The sequence below is a fragment of the Equus asinus genome, chromosome X (assembly GCF_041296235.1).
Source record: "Equus asinus isolate D_3611 breed Donkey chromosome X, EquAss-T2T_v2, whole genome shotgun sequence".
Lineage (NCBI taxonomy): Eukaryota > Metazoa > Chordata > Mammalia > Perissodactyla > Equidae > Equus > Equus asinus.
In genome coordinates, this window is record NC_091820.1 from 127,426,327 (window position 1) to 127,442,671 (window position 16,345).

The 16,345-nt window shown below is 38.0% G+C and overlaps 1 protein-coding gene across 7 annotated transcripts in view; it reads right to left on the minus strand.

The window, feature by feature from the left end:
• ATP11C (ATPase phospholipid transporting 11C) overlaps nt 1-16,345 on the minus strand; it is a 177,368-nt gene that overhangs the window by 33,502 nt on the left and 127,521 nt on the right. For all 7 annotated transcript variants that reach the window (XM_044763022.2, XM_044763024.2, XM_044763023.2 and 4 more), the window contains 7 exons: nt 15,952-16,025; nt 14,186-14,289; nt 13,562-13,743; nt 12,095-12,358; nt 8,330-8,504; nt 3,676-3,778; nt 2,390-2,535 (listed from right to left, as the gene is read on the minus strand). In XM_044763022.2, the coding sequence (XP_044618957.1) occupies nt 2,390-2,535; nt 3,676-3,778; nt 8,330-8,504; nt 12,095-12,358; nt 13,562-13,743; nt 14,186-14,289; nt 15,952-16,025 (1,048 nt within the window). The remainder of the gene's footprint in view (nt 1-2,389; nt 2,536-3,675; nt 3,779-8,329; nt 8,505-12,094; nt 12,359-13,561; nt 13,744-14,185; nt 14,290-15,951; nt 16,026-16,345) is intronic.

Here is a 16,345-nt window from a genome sequence, read left to right on the forward strand (position 1 = left end):
ACTGCACACAAATATATTACTCAAGTTAGTCAGTTTGTTTCTCACAAGAGTATGAGTTACCAATTCTGAAACTACTTTAAGTGTATTCCAGGATTGAGCAAATGAGTAAACATATTGAGGATAATGAGAACGAGGTTTCTCACCACTGGAGAAAGGAGTTACAAACAAGGAAAAGGGAAAGGTTAGAATGAACCTTGTGGTGCTGGTTGGAATCAAAGGTATCAGTATAAACTACACTCACACTGATACCTTTGATTCCAGCCCAATATATACGTTGAGTATGTACATATATACACAGATACAAATAGATTCGTATCTATTTGGGACAAAAAGCAACAATTAAAAAAGGAATACTGCTAAGTCAGTAACTAAGATAATAGTGGGCATATACTTATATGTATTTCCTAGCTCTGTCCACTGAGAAGGCCTAGAATCAACTTGAGCTTAGCAGCAATGAGCACAACCAGCACCCAGATCTTGATTTCTAAATACCATTTGCAAACAAAAGGAACCATTGTTCTTTGGAGAATTGTCTGAATCCAGGACCAGGGCAGGAAAAATACAAGATGAGGCTAGCACATCATGTAGTACCAGAAAATAAAGACATCTTCAAAAATGGTTGGGGGAGGGGAGAATGGAGAGTTGCTATTCAATGGGTATAAAGTTTTAGTTATGCAAGACGAGTAAGTTCTAGAGATCTGCTGTACAACACTGCCTCTAGTTAACAATACTGCATTGTACACTTCAAAATCTAAGTGGGTAGAGCTAATGTTAAGTGCTCTTATCCCAATAAAATAAAAGTTAAGAAATGATGGAGACATGTTGAAATGACACAGGGGCCAAATCTGTGACAATTTGAATAACAGAATAAATAATGATAGTAATGGATTTTAACTCACAGAATAAAATATCTGTTTTAGCAGCAGAATGCTCGTTTTCAAAGAAACTACACAGAGCACAGTTGAAGGATCTTAAGACCTCCAAAACATTTGAATGATGTTATCAAAGTTAACATTATCAAGAATGAGACATATTGACAACATGTGCCTCTTGATATGATGCACTGAGCAGGTTACAACATGACTTCTGTGGTATTTGTACCCCAAATGCATAACCTGAATCTAATACTAAGCAAACATTAGACAAACCCAAATTGAGGGACAGTCTACAAACTAACTGGCCAGTACTCTTCATATGAGCCTGAAATGGACCACAAATAGAATATCAGTGAAACCACTGGCAAAATTCCAATACAGTATGTAGACTAGTCAATAATGTGCCAATTAGTATCAATTTACTGATCTTGATAACTATGTTTTGGGTTATCTAAGGTGTTATCAGTTGGCAAATCTGGGTAAATACTCCGAGAATTATTTCACTAATTCTCCAACTTTTTTAAAGTCTGAAATTATTTGAAAATGAAAAATGAAAAAAACTTTTGAAAACTATGCCAAAGAGAACACAGAACAGAAGATCAAGTTCTGGCCAATGCTGAGTTAAAAATGACTTAAAATGATTTGCATCCTTTAGACCAGTTACTTCACCTTCATGTATGCCAGCGTCATTATGCATAAAATGAGTGGCTTAAACTATATTCATGGATTCCAAGTTGTGCACCGAGGAACCTCTAGGCAGGACAGGGAGGTTGAGCAAGTAAATAGGCCTAGCCTCATCACCCTTCAGTCAATGCAGTCCTCCTTCTATCTGCTTATCTGTGTAATTTCATTTGAAAAGATGATTCTGTTACTAAAAAGAGTAGTTTAGAATACTGTTCAGGATAAAAAGGGGATCAACTATTGATAGACAATACAATATGGATGAAGCTCAAAAACATGCTAACTGAAATAGGCCAGATACAAAAGAGTACATGATTCTATTTCTGTCAAGTTCTAAAACAGGGAAATCTAATGTGTATATTATATAAATTATATCTGAATTTATATATTATATACCATATATATTACTATATACTATATAGTAATATAAATCAGATTACTCATTGTTTGGTGTGGCAGTACAGGAGACTGACTGGGAAGGAGCATACGAGAACTGTCTGGGGTGATAGAAATGTTCTATTTTTGATTGGGGTGGTAGTTATACGGATGTATACATTTGTCAGAATGAAAATGTAAACTTTTAATGGGTACATTTTATTGTATTTAAACTATACTTCAAGAAAGTTGACTTAAAAATTTCATCTCAAATCTCTTGCATTAAAAGAAATTTCTGGTTTGATTTATTAAATAGATCACTTCTCTTTTGCTGGCCACAAATTTTAGTAGTAAGACAGCAAAAGAAACATGAAAAAAGGAGGAAAACACTGCAATTAAGCCGAGCCAATGCTGGATTAAATAGTCATAAATTAAACGACAAATGTTTTACCACATACCTTATAGAAGAAATACTGTACAAGGTGTGCTATTCTCACATAATATAGATGCCCATGAGCCAATAGCAGTTTTTTCAAATGTTTAAACTTTGGAACAGAATAATCGCTATTCCTGGCTGCTTGGCGACCTTCTTTGCCTTTAATACCTAAAAAAAGAAAATCTCTATAAGGTGAGTATTTTATAGAATAAGCAACTCCCTGACTTGTTATCTTCTATTTTTAACTTGCTTACATGTTCTAGTTCAATTCTTAACCAAGAAGCGCTTGTGACTTTTTACAGTGACAGTGAGACTTACCAATAAAATATAAAACTAAGTTTAAATTGGTAACTATCTGTTTATAATAAATATAAAACAATTAAATAGAATCATTATTTTAATCATTACAAGGCAAAAATTCTCTTGAGGAGAAAAAAATTAAATCTGAAAATTATTTTAAAGGCACTTAGTAAGTGCTTAATTGTGCATGGTGCTACACTAGGTGCTATATTAAAGCGACTCAGAGACGTGGGGGCGCTCGTCTAGGTGCTCAAGACGAAGAGTTACAATGAGATGGTCAAGTCCTTTGACTGAATGAAACTGAGTAATAGCCCAAGTGTTCCATGAGCTCAAGTGGCTTTAGGCCATTTCCACGGTGGATAACCAATGAGTAGATCTTAAGAGTTCCACGTTAAATAGTTACTTCCAAAAGGAAGAATTTGGGAATCCAAACTACTGTACAAGATACTAATTTCATTATTTCTCCCTCTCCAAAAAATAAAATTGTTGGGTATGAGGCATACCAGCAGCCTGACGGGGAAAAAATAGTGCAGGTTGTAGAAAAGCTGTTGTTACACGCCAACATCTAAATTCAACACTACAGGCCAAACCACCCATAAATATTACCATGTGGAAAAGCAGCCAACCAATTATCATTTCTTAGTCTCAAACAGCTAAGAATCTCAAAAGATATAGTGCAGGGATATAAGCAGGCTGTCTGGCCAGGGGTAGAAAATCAATAAAATTTCATGCATGTTGCCTCAGTGAGAGCTAAATGATCACTTGTGCTGCCAGCAGGTTTGTGGAAAAAAAATACCCTCTAACTTTGTATTGCTACATTCCCACCATGGGTAGGACTTTAGGATGGACATGTTCCATGATCACATGAGGACCTTCATTCGATTAATTATCATTCCCAAATTTGAATTCACGATTAGCAACCAAAATAACCTCTCTAGAATATAAGACCATTCCACCTAAAAGCAATACTGATACCTTACAGCTGCCATCTCATCAGATGTTTCTTACCTATTCCCACATGGGATTCCAAGATCATACTAACATCATTGGCACCATCACCTATCGACAGTGTTATTGGGCTGCCTTTTAAATTCTTCACCATTCTGACAATCTAAACATTAAATACAAAAGAGGTATAGAAAAGGTCAAAGTAGAATGTGAGATTGTACTACATTGGGGGTATATGCCTCATTCACACTTCTAAATGGAGGCCTTGTAAACAGAAAGGTAGTTTGTGCATTTATGTACAATAGTCTTACACAGATTTTAAAAATGTTAACACCAGTGCCCACTTGTTTCTGGTTCTGTGCGTGTATGAACTGTCAAGAAACCTTGCCCCCTACCTATATCAGCAGTCAACACATTTCCTTCTTCTGTCATTGCTTCATGTGTCCGTTCAGATAAGGTGCTGGATGTGTGACAGTGGAGACCAGAAAGCTGATTTGGGGTAACATGCATAGGGTTACTGGAACAAAGGTGGGTAATGAGAGAACAATATTTTTGGTAACTTTTGCCTCTCTCGTCCCTGCTGACACCCCCACCTCCTCCAGGTATTCCCCAACCCTGATTCCCAGGGAGTTATCTAATGTTAAATTCTTGCACCCATCTAGCTGACAACTAAACTTGACTAAATCTCCCACTGCCCAATATGATCTGATCTGTCCTACAGTTAGCTGCATTTTAAAGGGGGGCGTCTTAAAGGTGGTGAGATTTGCAGAAAGATGCCGAGTTACGTGCATAAAGCCTGTTGCTATTTCCTGAGTGTCTCTTCAAGATGTGTCAATGGCACAGCGCAGCTAAATGCTGTGTTCATGGTAGGTACTGAATAAAATAAATTTTCTCCTGGTAGAGTTACTTGTGGGAGTGTATTGGGTAAGCAGCTGCCCTCCCACCCTATGTGTTAGATAATGACTGCTTTATGCATCAACCCTCAAAACCCCTCGGAAGCTGGCAGCTTTTAAAAAGCTTATATAATTCACTAGCTAAATAATGCCTTGCAAAAATTCTGTCCTCACAATTGCTTTTACCAGTTAACATAAATAAAATCCATTTTCAACATAACTGAAGTGACTAAAATTAATTTATACAAGGTTAAACCACACCGCAGTCTTTTCTTTAAACAAAATTCAGTCAGGCTTTAGTTGTATTAAATAGCATACAAAAAATGCCAATTCCATTTAACACAAAGATGCTGTTACTGTGAAATGTCAGTTTTCTCCCAATCCCTCCCCTTAACTTGGTTCTTTTTGAAAACTTTATGAGTGTCAAAAATGATCTGTGAGTCAAAGACAAAATTAAAGAACCCAAACTAAATTTGTTTTTCATGGGCTAAATACTGGGTAACTAATTGCACCTGTTATACTATGGGCAGTGATGATTTGCACCTCATGGAAGAAAAACTGCAGCCAGAAAAGGTCTAGAGAAGGCAATAAAATGATCAAGGGTGACAGCTTCTGCATAAAAATATAGATTAAAAAGATTAAAGCTTGTCCTTGTGGAAAGATAAAATGATATATGGTCATGGACTACAAAATCATGAAAGATTTAGAGAGAGAAACATGGAGGTTTTACTGAGCCCCGGATCACCTGGGTTAAGAACTTCTCTTCAATAGGACAGCTTCATGAAAAAGAAATCAATTTACTAAAATCTGTTTATTGATCAACTCTAACTGCATGCAATATAATGTGCAAATATCCAAAAAAGATATAAGGCTGGATCACACCCTTAAGAAGCACATAATGGAGTAGTAGAGATAGGGAATAGATACAAGAATATTACATAATCAGATTAACAATACAAGATAACATTATGCAATATCTGTGCAAGGGAATATATAGCATTGTCATCTACGTCATTCACATAAGAAGGCCTATGATGTCAAGAAAAGGGAGAGGACGCTACATGCCAGAGTGACCAGGAATGAGTTCACAGAAGGAAGAGTGATTTTGACCTAAATCATAAAAGACTGGTAAGATTTGCACAGATGGGGAGAAAGGGATTGGAGGAGTATTCCAGAGAAAGGGAATGGCATGTTCTAAGGCATAAAGCCAGGTAAATACAACATATGCTCAGAAAATAGATCTGGTTTGACCAGATGAGTTTTCATATAGGGGACATGAACAGGTACACCTGGGGCCAGATCAAAAGGGAATGATATTATGAAAGTGGCAGCAGAGTACAGGAAGAAGGGGAAGAAAAAGCAAGACTGCAGGCAAAGAGAGAAGTCAGGTGGCCAGTTACAGGTAGAGACCAATGAGCTGTTAAAGGCCTGGACCTAGAAGGTAATGGAAAGAAAGGAAGAGATGGAAAAGACAATGTACTAGAAAATGGACAGAATTTGATGGCAGAGATCACATGGATGGGTAAAGAATGGGAGAAGTCAACACAGATTTCAAGGTTTTCAATGTAGAAATCTGCAAATACAGTGAGCTCAGTAATAGATGTAGAAAAAGACAAGGAAAATGACAGCTGGGCTTTAGAGAAGGCTGAATTGAGGTGACACTGACACACCCAAGAAGAGGTGTTCAGTCAGCAGCTGGGGAAGTAAAGTAGAACCCCAAAGATTTGGATTGAGGAAGTGACTTGAAACTCAGTTATATGGACATGACAGATATGTAGGTCATATCCTGGAAGAAACGACTACAGTGAGAGAAATAAAACAGACTGAGGACTGAACCACAGAGGGCTCCATATTCTGTGTGAGTGAAGCAGCATGGGGCCAGATATTCACATACCTGCCTGAACAGTCAAGCAGTCAGAACCCAGGTGAGTAATTTGAGCGACAGACAACACATGTAGGGAAAAAAAGATATTAACTCTGACTAAAGTGATAGATTTCTATAAATACTGTTCTGGTAAAATATGCTTCCCCAGCTGGGGCTAACCAAAGCTTTGAAGGTTGAAGAAAGAAAGAAGAAGAACAAATTGTGGTGGGGATTGAGAATGAGAAGACAGAGACAATGCTCTAAATTAGGATGGGCTGTGTGTGTGTGCGCATGCATGTGTGAGGTAAGGGGTGAGGTGTGTGTAAAGGAGAAGCCAAAGACAGCCATCCCCTGAGTCTAGAGCAAGCAGCTGAAGAATATGAAGAAGCAAGACTAATACATATGAAAGTACATTCTACAGAGCATACAGAAGTGAAAAAGTGTGTAACTGACACTCTCAAGTTCTCTGAACCCAGTGAGCCCAAGGAAGCAAAGGGAAGCAGATCAATGTGGGCTGGAGGAGCTGGAAAAGAAAGCACATGGGAAGTAACCCTTGAGCTGGGTTTTACTATGAGTGAAAATCTTGTTGGGCCAAGAGGAATACAGAGAAAATTCCAGATGAGGAAATGACATGAGGAAAGCTTTGGAAGTTGTTAGGAGCATGGCATGTGGAAGGGACACAGGGGGAACAACCAACAAGAGTGGAGGATTCATGCTGGATATGAGAATCATGGTGGACATAAAATTACGTCAAGACGCATTAAAGGGCAACAAGTGTGAGCTTGAGTGCCACATTGAGTCATCTGCTCTATACGTTAAAGGACTAGGATACTACTGAAACTATCTGAACAAGAATATATGATAGGAGAAGGGTTTTAACAAGATTATTAATTTGGGAGTACGGGGAAAGAGACTTGAAGGGGGAAGGGTGAAAGCAAGGAGACTAGTGAGGGAACTGAATCAAATAGTCTGTGTATAAAGTCATAAGGGCTTAGACTAGGCTGGAGGTAAAAGGTTTAAAAAGATGGCCTCAAAATGCGAGCTAAGACAAAAGGTAAGATCAAGGGGACATGGTGACTATGTATACAGTGAGGGAGAAGGGTCAAAGGTAGTAATGGAGACTTAGGGAGTAAAAGAAAAATGGTACTGGTAACAGGAATAATGAAGATAAGGGGTAAAAACAAACTGGCCTGAAGGAGAAAATTATAAGAGCTACCTTAGACACTAGAATTTAATGTGACAGTGGGGAATCCATACGGAGCTGTCTAAGAGGAAGCTAGAAATATGAAACTTAATGAAAAGGAAAAGTCAGGACCAGAGATATATCAGTGGGAGTCACAGAAATAGATGTTCTTACCCAGAGAGATAGGCTATTATAAGTGAAAAGCAGAGAAAGACTTAGGCCCAGAGAAAATTGATCATTAGAAAGAAGACAAAGGATGAAACAATATAAAAAGACGCTAGGCTGCCAAGAAGGAAAGAAAAGTCAGGACAGAGGACCATCACAGAAACCAAGGGAGGAGAGTTTTAAGGAGGATATAATTGATAGTGTCAACTGCAGCAGAGAAATAAGGAGAACGGAAGACAGCATGATGGATTCAGCAAGGAGGTCACTGTTTCCTCCAGGAGATCCAACAGAGTAAGATGAGAAGAACGAATGCATGGGGCTAATGAAATAGGGGGCCAGAAGCAGTAGAAGAGAGGCAGCAGGCACCACGCACTCATTAGAGAAGTTTGGAGGTGAGGAATCAGACAGCTAGCTTGTGGGGACAACAAGGTGAATTTAATTCAAATTGGTGGGAAGACCCTTGAGTATGACCACAGAGGAAAAAGCCAGGGAAGATGTAATAAGGTAATAAAGGCTTTTTGAAGAAGAAACAAGTTAAAAGTAAAGTGAACATTTGCATATATGTATATAAAGTACCTGGACTGGAACATTAAGTAATAATTCAGTTACCTGGGCTTTCTGTAACGGTGCCATACGGCAGCAGAGCACTGCAGTGCACTTCATGCAGATCTGTAGAAAAACGCTTTTGTAATTGTTAGAACTGGAGTCTTGACTAGAATTTAATATGAGTGACAATGTGGAGCCATCAATGATCAATCCATATTCCTGATGTTCTGTCCATGCTCTGAAAAAGAAAAACAATGTTGTCTTTGAATCTATAATACATCTCTATTTAGGAACCTGATTATTTTTAAACTACAAAGAGGAGGGTCCCACAAAACAGTTATCATCAATCTGGTTCCTGGACCAGGAAATTCTAAAGCAGCAACTGTCTCTAACAATGGCACAACAGAGACTTTCCATCACATCTTTGAGGCTCGAGCTGTCCACATAGATGACATTAAGTTCTAAAAGGAATAAAAATAATGGACATTTAGCAGCCAGTCTCTGTAAGAAACTTAAGGTGAATTTTGGAAATTACAGATCAATTAATCACATTCCAATATGAAGACAAATCACGAGTCATTTTGAAAACTCTTTAATAATAAAGGGAAAAGACAAAAAGGCTTTGGGGCATACAAATCAAAGAAGGTCTTTTCCTAATACTGTATCTTTGCCTGAATGACAAAACCTATGAATAGACCTGGCTGCTCAAATACGATGCAGTACATAAAAGACATGGTGCTCGTTAACAAATACCATACCATAATGATATATGTTCCTTAAATAAGCATCATTTTATACTAGATTAGTGGTTTTCAACCATAGTTTTCCCATTAGAATCATCTGGGCAGCTTTTAAAAATTGCCCATGCCCTAGGTCTATCCCCAGACAAATTAAATCAGAGTATCTTGGGTGAGGCTTGGTTATGTATATAAGTATGTTTTAAAAAGCTCCTTAGGTAATTCTCATGCATAGCCAAGACTAAGAGATATTAAGTGCCAGGAAAGACAAATGTAACAGGTGCCAAGTATTTAAGAAAACCATATGGGGGAAAACTTACAAATGAGAAAATTCTACCAACTAACATTTCATTTTTTTTGCAATTAAGAAAAAAACAGTGATTAATCAATTTTTGCTCAGAGAATCTTGGGCGCCATTTGAGAACTACTGCAGTGAAAGTATTAGACACAGCAGGATCTCATCATTATAGATTTGTTTGTCTAATTTTACGCTTCTGAAAGCTTAATGTTTAAAGGAATCTTGTTAAAGTAGAGATCCTGATTCAGTAAGTTTAGGGGGATAAGAGATTTTGCATTTCTAACAAGCTTCTGGTGATAATGGAGCTGCTGCTCTATGGAACAAACTTTGAGTAGAGGAGTGAGAGCCTAATATGCTTCATCATTCCTTTATTCCGTATTTCTTTCGTGTATAGTGCTAACACTGTAATAGTTTATATTTATCCATATTTTGCTTCATAATTTTATGAGCACGTTTTATTCACTAATTACAGAGATATAATCATGTGTTCTCGTGTTTTGCTCCCCTACTCACAGAGCCGACCTCATGTGCAGAAAACAGTGGCTCAATAATCAATGAAGCAATATTAGTACACATCAACTGTAAGTAGGCCATATGGAAGGAGGGAGAGAATTATTAACTACTCTTCCCTTGGAGAACAGAAAATCTCCTTGGAGTGACAGAATCATACATGAGAGAATATACCCAACCAAACTAGATATTAAATGGTTAATATCCAGTGATTGGGATAATAAATACAAACAGGAAAGAACAGTGGGTTCTTTGTGAGGTGTGATATCTGAAATGGAACTTGAAAGACAGGACAGAAAGAGGTGAAGGGAGAGAATGGATACTGTGGTGTACTAGGAAAGCAAGTTGAAAAGATCACTTGAGGCCTTTGGTGCAAACTGATGTTACAGATAACGAAGAATCACTAAAGGTTTCAGAGGAGGGCTGGGACACGGGCAGTACTTTACACTTAAGGACCACTCATCAGGCAAAGGGACTTAAGGGATTCAAGGCATGAGCTGCTAGGAATCTGAGTGTTGCTAGTACTCACTGATGTGAAGTGGTGAGAATGGGAACATGGAGAAGGCTTGGTGGCTGATTTGAAGTGACAGAGAGAAAGGAGCAGAAGCTGGCAAAAGTGATTCTGGGTCTGATGTCTGTGTAACCTGGGGAAGGACTATACCCAACTCCAAACAGACGAGCCAGGAAGAGGGGATGTTCTGAGATGGTTAAGTTTTCCATAAGCCCTGGCTTTTATAAAACACCCCCAGAGCTGCTGAATGATGCCATGGACTGAATTATGTCCCCTCAAAAGTCCTGTGTTGAAGCCCTGACCCCGAATGTGATGCTATTTGAAGATGGAGCCTTTGGGAGATGATTAGGTTTAGATGAAGCCATGATAGTGGGGTACTTATGATGGGATTAGTGCCTTATAAGAGGAAGAGACACCAGAGCTTCCTCTCTCTCTGCCATGTGAGGACACAGAGAGAAGACAGCTTTCTGGAAGCCAGGAAGAGGGACCTCACCAGCACTTGACCATGCTAACACCCTGATCCCAGACTTTTGGCCTCCAGAAATGTGAGAAATAAGTTTCCATTATTTAAGCCACCCTGTCTATGGTATTTTGTTATGGTAGCTTGAGCAGACTAAGACAAATGGACAAGTAAAATGCATGCAATTTGAACTGCCTTTATACGTACCATTTCACTAAAGGAAGGAAACATTTATCATAGGCAATTAATAAAAACTGGTTTACTCTCACTGATGCCAAAGTACCAGAAGAACAGTTGTTTTAGAATTGGCCATAGCCTCATGAATGTGGGCTATTCATTTTCAAAGCTTGTTCAGACACTAAAGATGAGGATACAGACATAGCATAGTTTTTAAATCATGGGCTCTGGAATTGGATAGACTTGCTCCGCTCCTTACTAGCTGTGTGATCTTGAATAAGTCACTTTGTCTCTCTGAGACTTAGTTTCCCTATCTGTAAAATGAAGAAAATAAGACTGCCTTACTGGGTTGTTTTGACGATTAAATGAGAATAATTATATAAAGAGCTTAATATTCTTCCTGGAACAAAGAACATGCTCAAGAAATGGAAAATATTATCTAGGGGTCTTTGGACTTAGTGCAGGCACATCCTGTGGCATTCCAGAAGAGAAAATCAATTTGCTTAGGGCCAAGGTGAATTCCAGTAATTGGTTCAGACAAGGCTAAGCTTTAGTCAATGGTAAGTATAGGAAAATATATCTCTGAGAACTGAATTATTGTAGATTAGTGACCTTCCTTGAGACCTTTAGGTTCCACAAGTTCTCCTTAAGCAAGCTAGCTGAAAGCAGAGCTGAAGTGGCCATGTTAACAAGTATTTGGTTCCCTTTGGAATTCTAGGGTACGAAAATCCACAGAGAAAATGGCTCCATGACCTCAAAATGCATGAAAACTGTTATAGAGACTGGTTTTATTACATTCATTTTAAGAGATTGTGAAAAGTAGTATTTTCTCTTAACATAGCCCAGGCCAGAATATCAATGCTAAATACCAAGATCCTAAACATTTAGAAATTAAACTACTTTTCTAAACCTTGAGTAATGCAAGGTTTTCTTTTAAATTAAAGGAGAAGTGGAAAGTGCAGAATAATCTCAAATGGGCCATTAGCCAAATCCTCATGGAAGGTTTAAACTTAGAACAATAAAACACCTGCAAACAAAGAATGATAAATTATAGAAAATGGAGCCTTTTGCATAAGCATCTGTGAGTTACATCTGTACTAATGTCTAAATATAAGAAACTGGTGCACTTTCTTACTTTTTAAGGTTTCTAGAACCTTTAGGAAATTCATGCCGCAACTTCTTACAATATTCTATTAACAATTCATGTAATCGATCTTCTTTCCTTTCACATTCTTCGATGGTTTTTGTGGTCAGTTCCAAGAGCTCTGTGTTGGTTTGGAAAAGGCGGCAGGCATAGCAGGTGGATTTGGCTGTCTCCATCTTGTCCCCAGTAAGCACCCAGACTTTCAGACCTGCAGCATGGAGAGCTTCAATGGTCTCAGCTGCTTGATCTTGGAGCCTGAGAAACACAAAGGAAACCTTGTTATCCTCGAAAATTCCTGACAGATTCTGCAAGAAGGCTTGTTAAAGAGAGTATTTTTACAATTCACAGCAATTCTGGAGTCCTCACATGTTACCACAGTTAGTTTTCTTCTATATCTTCTACTCTTTCTAAGAGTGTTATCGCTGGCATAGTTTTACTTATTAAAGTGAATTTCAAACAATGAGGTTTGGAAAAGTTCACGACATCTCTTGAGGTAACTGGTATCCAATGGCAGAATTGAGAATCATCACTCTTAGCTAAAATGTTCAAAAACTCACTAAACATTCTTGCTCACTGTCACTTTAGAATATTTCAGTATTTTTTGTATCTCACCATACAAATATTTGACATGGTTCAAAACAGGAAGCGCCAAACATATTCTAATGAAATATTGAGAGAAGTTAGCAAATCCCCATCCCTGAGGAGCTTTAAGAACAGGAAAATTAACCATTCTGAAAGAAAACTTAAGCATAATTCTAAAAGTCAAGGATAGAAGAAGAGCAATACTTTGAGTTCCTTTTGGCCAGAGAAGAACTAGGGAATTAGATTAAGCGAATTTCATTAGAATTTCAATACCTTCCAATGGGGGTGAATATATGTTAACTTTCTGTTTGGTTAACTCTCACAATTTGCATTTATAATTTCTAAAAAAACTTCTAAAATATTAAGAGTCTAAAACTTATTCTTTCAGGCAGATCAGCGCTGGGGCCTTACAATCATATCTGGCAGAGCTCAGCTTGTATAGCTAAAACAAATTATTTTAAAGTATGCAAAAACATGCTCGAGTCTGTTAAACCATGTTAGACTGAGCTTTAATGTTGTTTGCTTTAAATTTCCTTTCTGCTCATCTCTGTCAAAATCTTACCCATTCTACCAGGCACCAGCTCAAACGATGCCTCTAGCACAAATTTCCCTACACATAGTAAGACTATTTCATAAATATTTGCATAAATAAATGGATGGCTTAGTAAATATTCAAAAGACCTTAGAGATGACAGATTCATTCTTCTAAGTCACAAATATTTAACTTAAAAATCATTACCACAAACAGTTGAAAATCTGGTGTACACACAGAGCAGAATCAAAGCTTTCAAATCTTGACAGTAAATTACCAATCTGAGCAGATACCACTCTAACTGACTGGTCATTAAAATAACAAGAATATCAGTTTCTAGTTACTTGTCTTCCACTGCAGTGGCTCCAATTAAATTCATGTTTGTCTCAATATCATCAAAAACCTTTTCCATTTTTTCTTCTCTGTCCTGTAAGGCCATTTTCGCCTCTATAAGCTGTCGGTCAATCCTTTCATAATCATCTGGAGCAATTTCTTTGAAGGCCACACAGAGTGTCCGATACCCATCCTAGAAGCAAAGGAGGAGATCTCTAGTCATCCAAATCATAACTGGAAAAAACCCCACATTCTCTGTAAATACTCTTATTTTACCACACAAAAGAGAAATTCTGACACAGTTTTAGTTAAAAAAAATGAACAGATTGCAACAAAAAGGTAACATTCAATTAGGCCCAGAATAATAGCTCTTGGGGTAAAAAAATAAAAAAGCAAAACAGAAAACAAAGATTCTTGAAAAGTTTTCAAGGCTGCAAATTAAGAACAGAAACTTGCTCCAGGGTAATGTTTTATATTAAAATAAGGAAAATAATATCACTAAATCCCTAAATACAAAAATAGACCATAAAAATAAGTTAAAATTCACTTAAACAGTCATTTAAATAGCAATCCCATAAACACAGCCATATCCAACACTTCTCTTTCTCTCGCTGTGGGGAGAGGCATAGACTCACCACCGCATTACGTTCCACATGGGCTTTAGTTAACTCAATTTCATGATTTTGCACCCTGGGGAAAACTGCTGAGTCTGCTCCTTTACAAAAGAGAAGTATGTCTCCTAAAATAAAGAACCAAAGTACTTGACTTAGAATTTTAAGACTGGTATTGGGATTGTAATAACAGGTAACTATTAAGGTGGCCTCTCCCACCCAGCTACTGTTTGACCTGAGCCAGTCTTGCATTGCTCACCCAAACGGAATGAAACATCTTGACCTTTACTCCATCAGGACAACATTCACTGCCTCTTAAGACCAATATGGACACAACTAACAACCCGAGTTTACAACATGCACCTCTGTTAAAAACATACTTCCTTCCAGTGAATCATGGAAGACTGTGCTTGTGTCAAGGAGCTGCATCTGAATTCTCTTTGAAATTGCTGTCAACACAGTCTAAAGTGCACATGTGGCATCTATAGATGTCAAGGACCAAACTCAACCTCAAACAAAATAAAATCATTTTGAATAAACTACAAGTTAGCTTTTAAAACAGTGGCTTGATGGTTTTTACTGGAAACTTGAAAATAGCTATGTAGAATGCTAGTACAAGTATGCTTTATATCAGTCCATGTGCCCAGGAAAGCAGTCACAGTTGAGCGTTAAGAAAGACACTTCATCCTTATAAGGCAAAGTTATGAGTTCAACAAGTTAAAAAAAAAAGTGTAGCTTTGAGGTCAAGGCCCTTGGCAGATCACTTCCCCAGACATCTCACCATTTGCAACAGAACACATATGTGCCTGTGGACAGGTAAGAACAGCAAGTATTTCAAATGTTAAGTGTTTTTTAAAAAATTTTCTCTCACATATCCAGTGTGCCACAAAACAAATTCTACATTTACATAATGAAATCAATTTCATGACTTTGCAGTCACACCACAAAGTATGAATAAAGTGGGATACCTTCACAAGGGTCTGTCTATATCTTCCTATTCTCACATTAAGGAATTTGGAACAGATTTAACACTAAAAAGTAAATTACTAGGAAACCACTCAAGGATACTTTGAAAAACCACCTGGAGACAGACACACACACAGACACAGAGGCATCTGGTAGCCCACAAATGAAGCAAGAGTGGCTCCCCCACGGGTATTGCTGAACCCGAGCAGAAGACATCCCAACCACTATGGCCTCTCCCAGGGACATGAGGAAACCCTGGGATGATGGTACCAGTTCCCCTTCAAAGGGCAAGCTGCTTTTCTCTGTCGAACAAAGAGAGTGCTGGAGTAAAATCACAATGCCTTTCCCAGCAGTCCAGTCCTTAGCCATCTCTAGCCCACCTGCTTCCAGACAATATAAAGCAGTGGGGAATTAGGAAGATCACGGAGGGATAACCAGCAACTGTCTACACTCAAGGATTCTACTGCTAGTAATCTCAAACCACCCAATTGTACTGGGATGCTGCATGTAGATATTGGTGATTGGTCAGGACCCTGAACTATAAAAAAGTCATCTTTTCACTTCCTGTTTAGACATCCAGGACTGAAGAGTAGAGTTAACTTTCCAAGAAAACATACAAACTGTCATACCAGGGTCCTGCCACTAACAATTTGGCAAACTGAACTTATGTACTTACACAAATACATTAAGGCGTATACAAAAGCTAGTACTTTGCATGACTTTAGGTAATCATACACTACCACACGAAATGTTCATCTTCCCTGAAATAGCTGATCAACATACAAATCTACAAATGGAAAAAGTCAAGTTTTAAAAGTGCATACCTGCTTGAGTCTTCACAATTACACTCATACGACGGCGGACAGGATCGAAATTTAAGGTATGAAGTAGTTCATACCTTTATGAGAAGAAGAATGAAAAAAGTAAAATACCTAGACTACATTGGGTAAAATAAAACACAACAGGAATATCTTAAGATACTTAAACATCTTAAATGAACAGAGCTCTCCTCTTAGGGTAAGGGTCGCTGGCTGTGCACAATTGGTGCTTTCCATTGTGTCTTTGGAATTTCTCTGCACTTAGAACATGTGGTCAGAGGACATCAGTGTTGGTTAAGGGGTATCTATATGCTCTCATTATATTAGGTAAAATGGCAAGGACTACGTAGGAATGGGGGACAAAGAGCTGACTGCCAAGTCATATCTGGAGGGGTGTGGA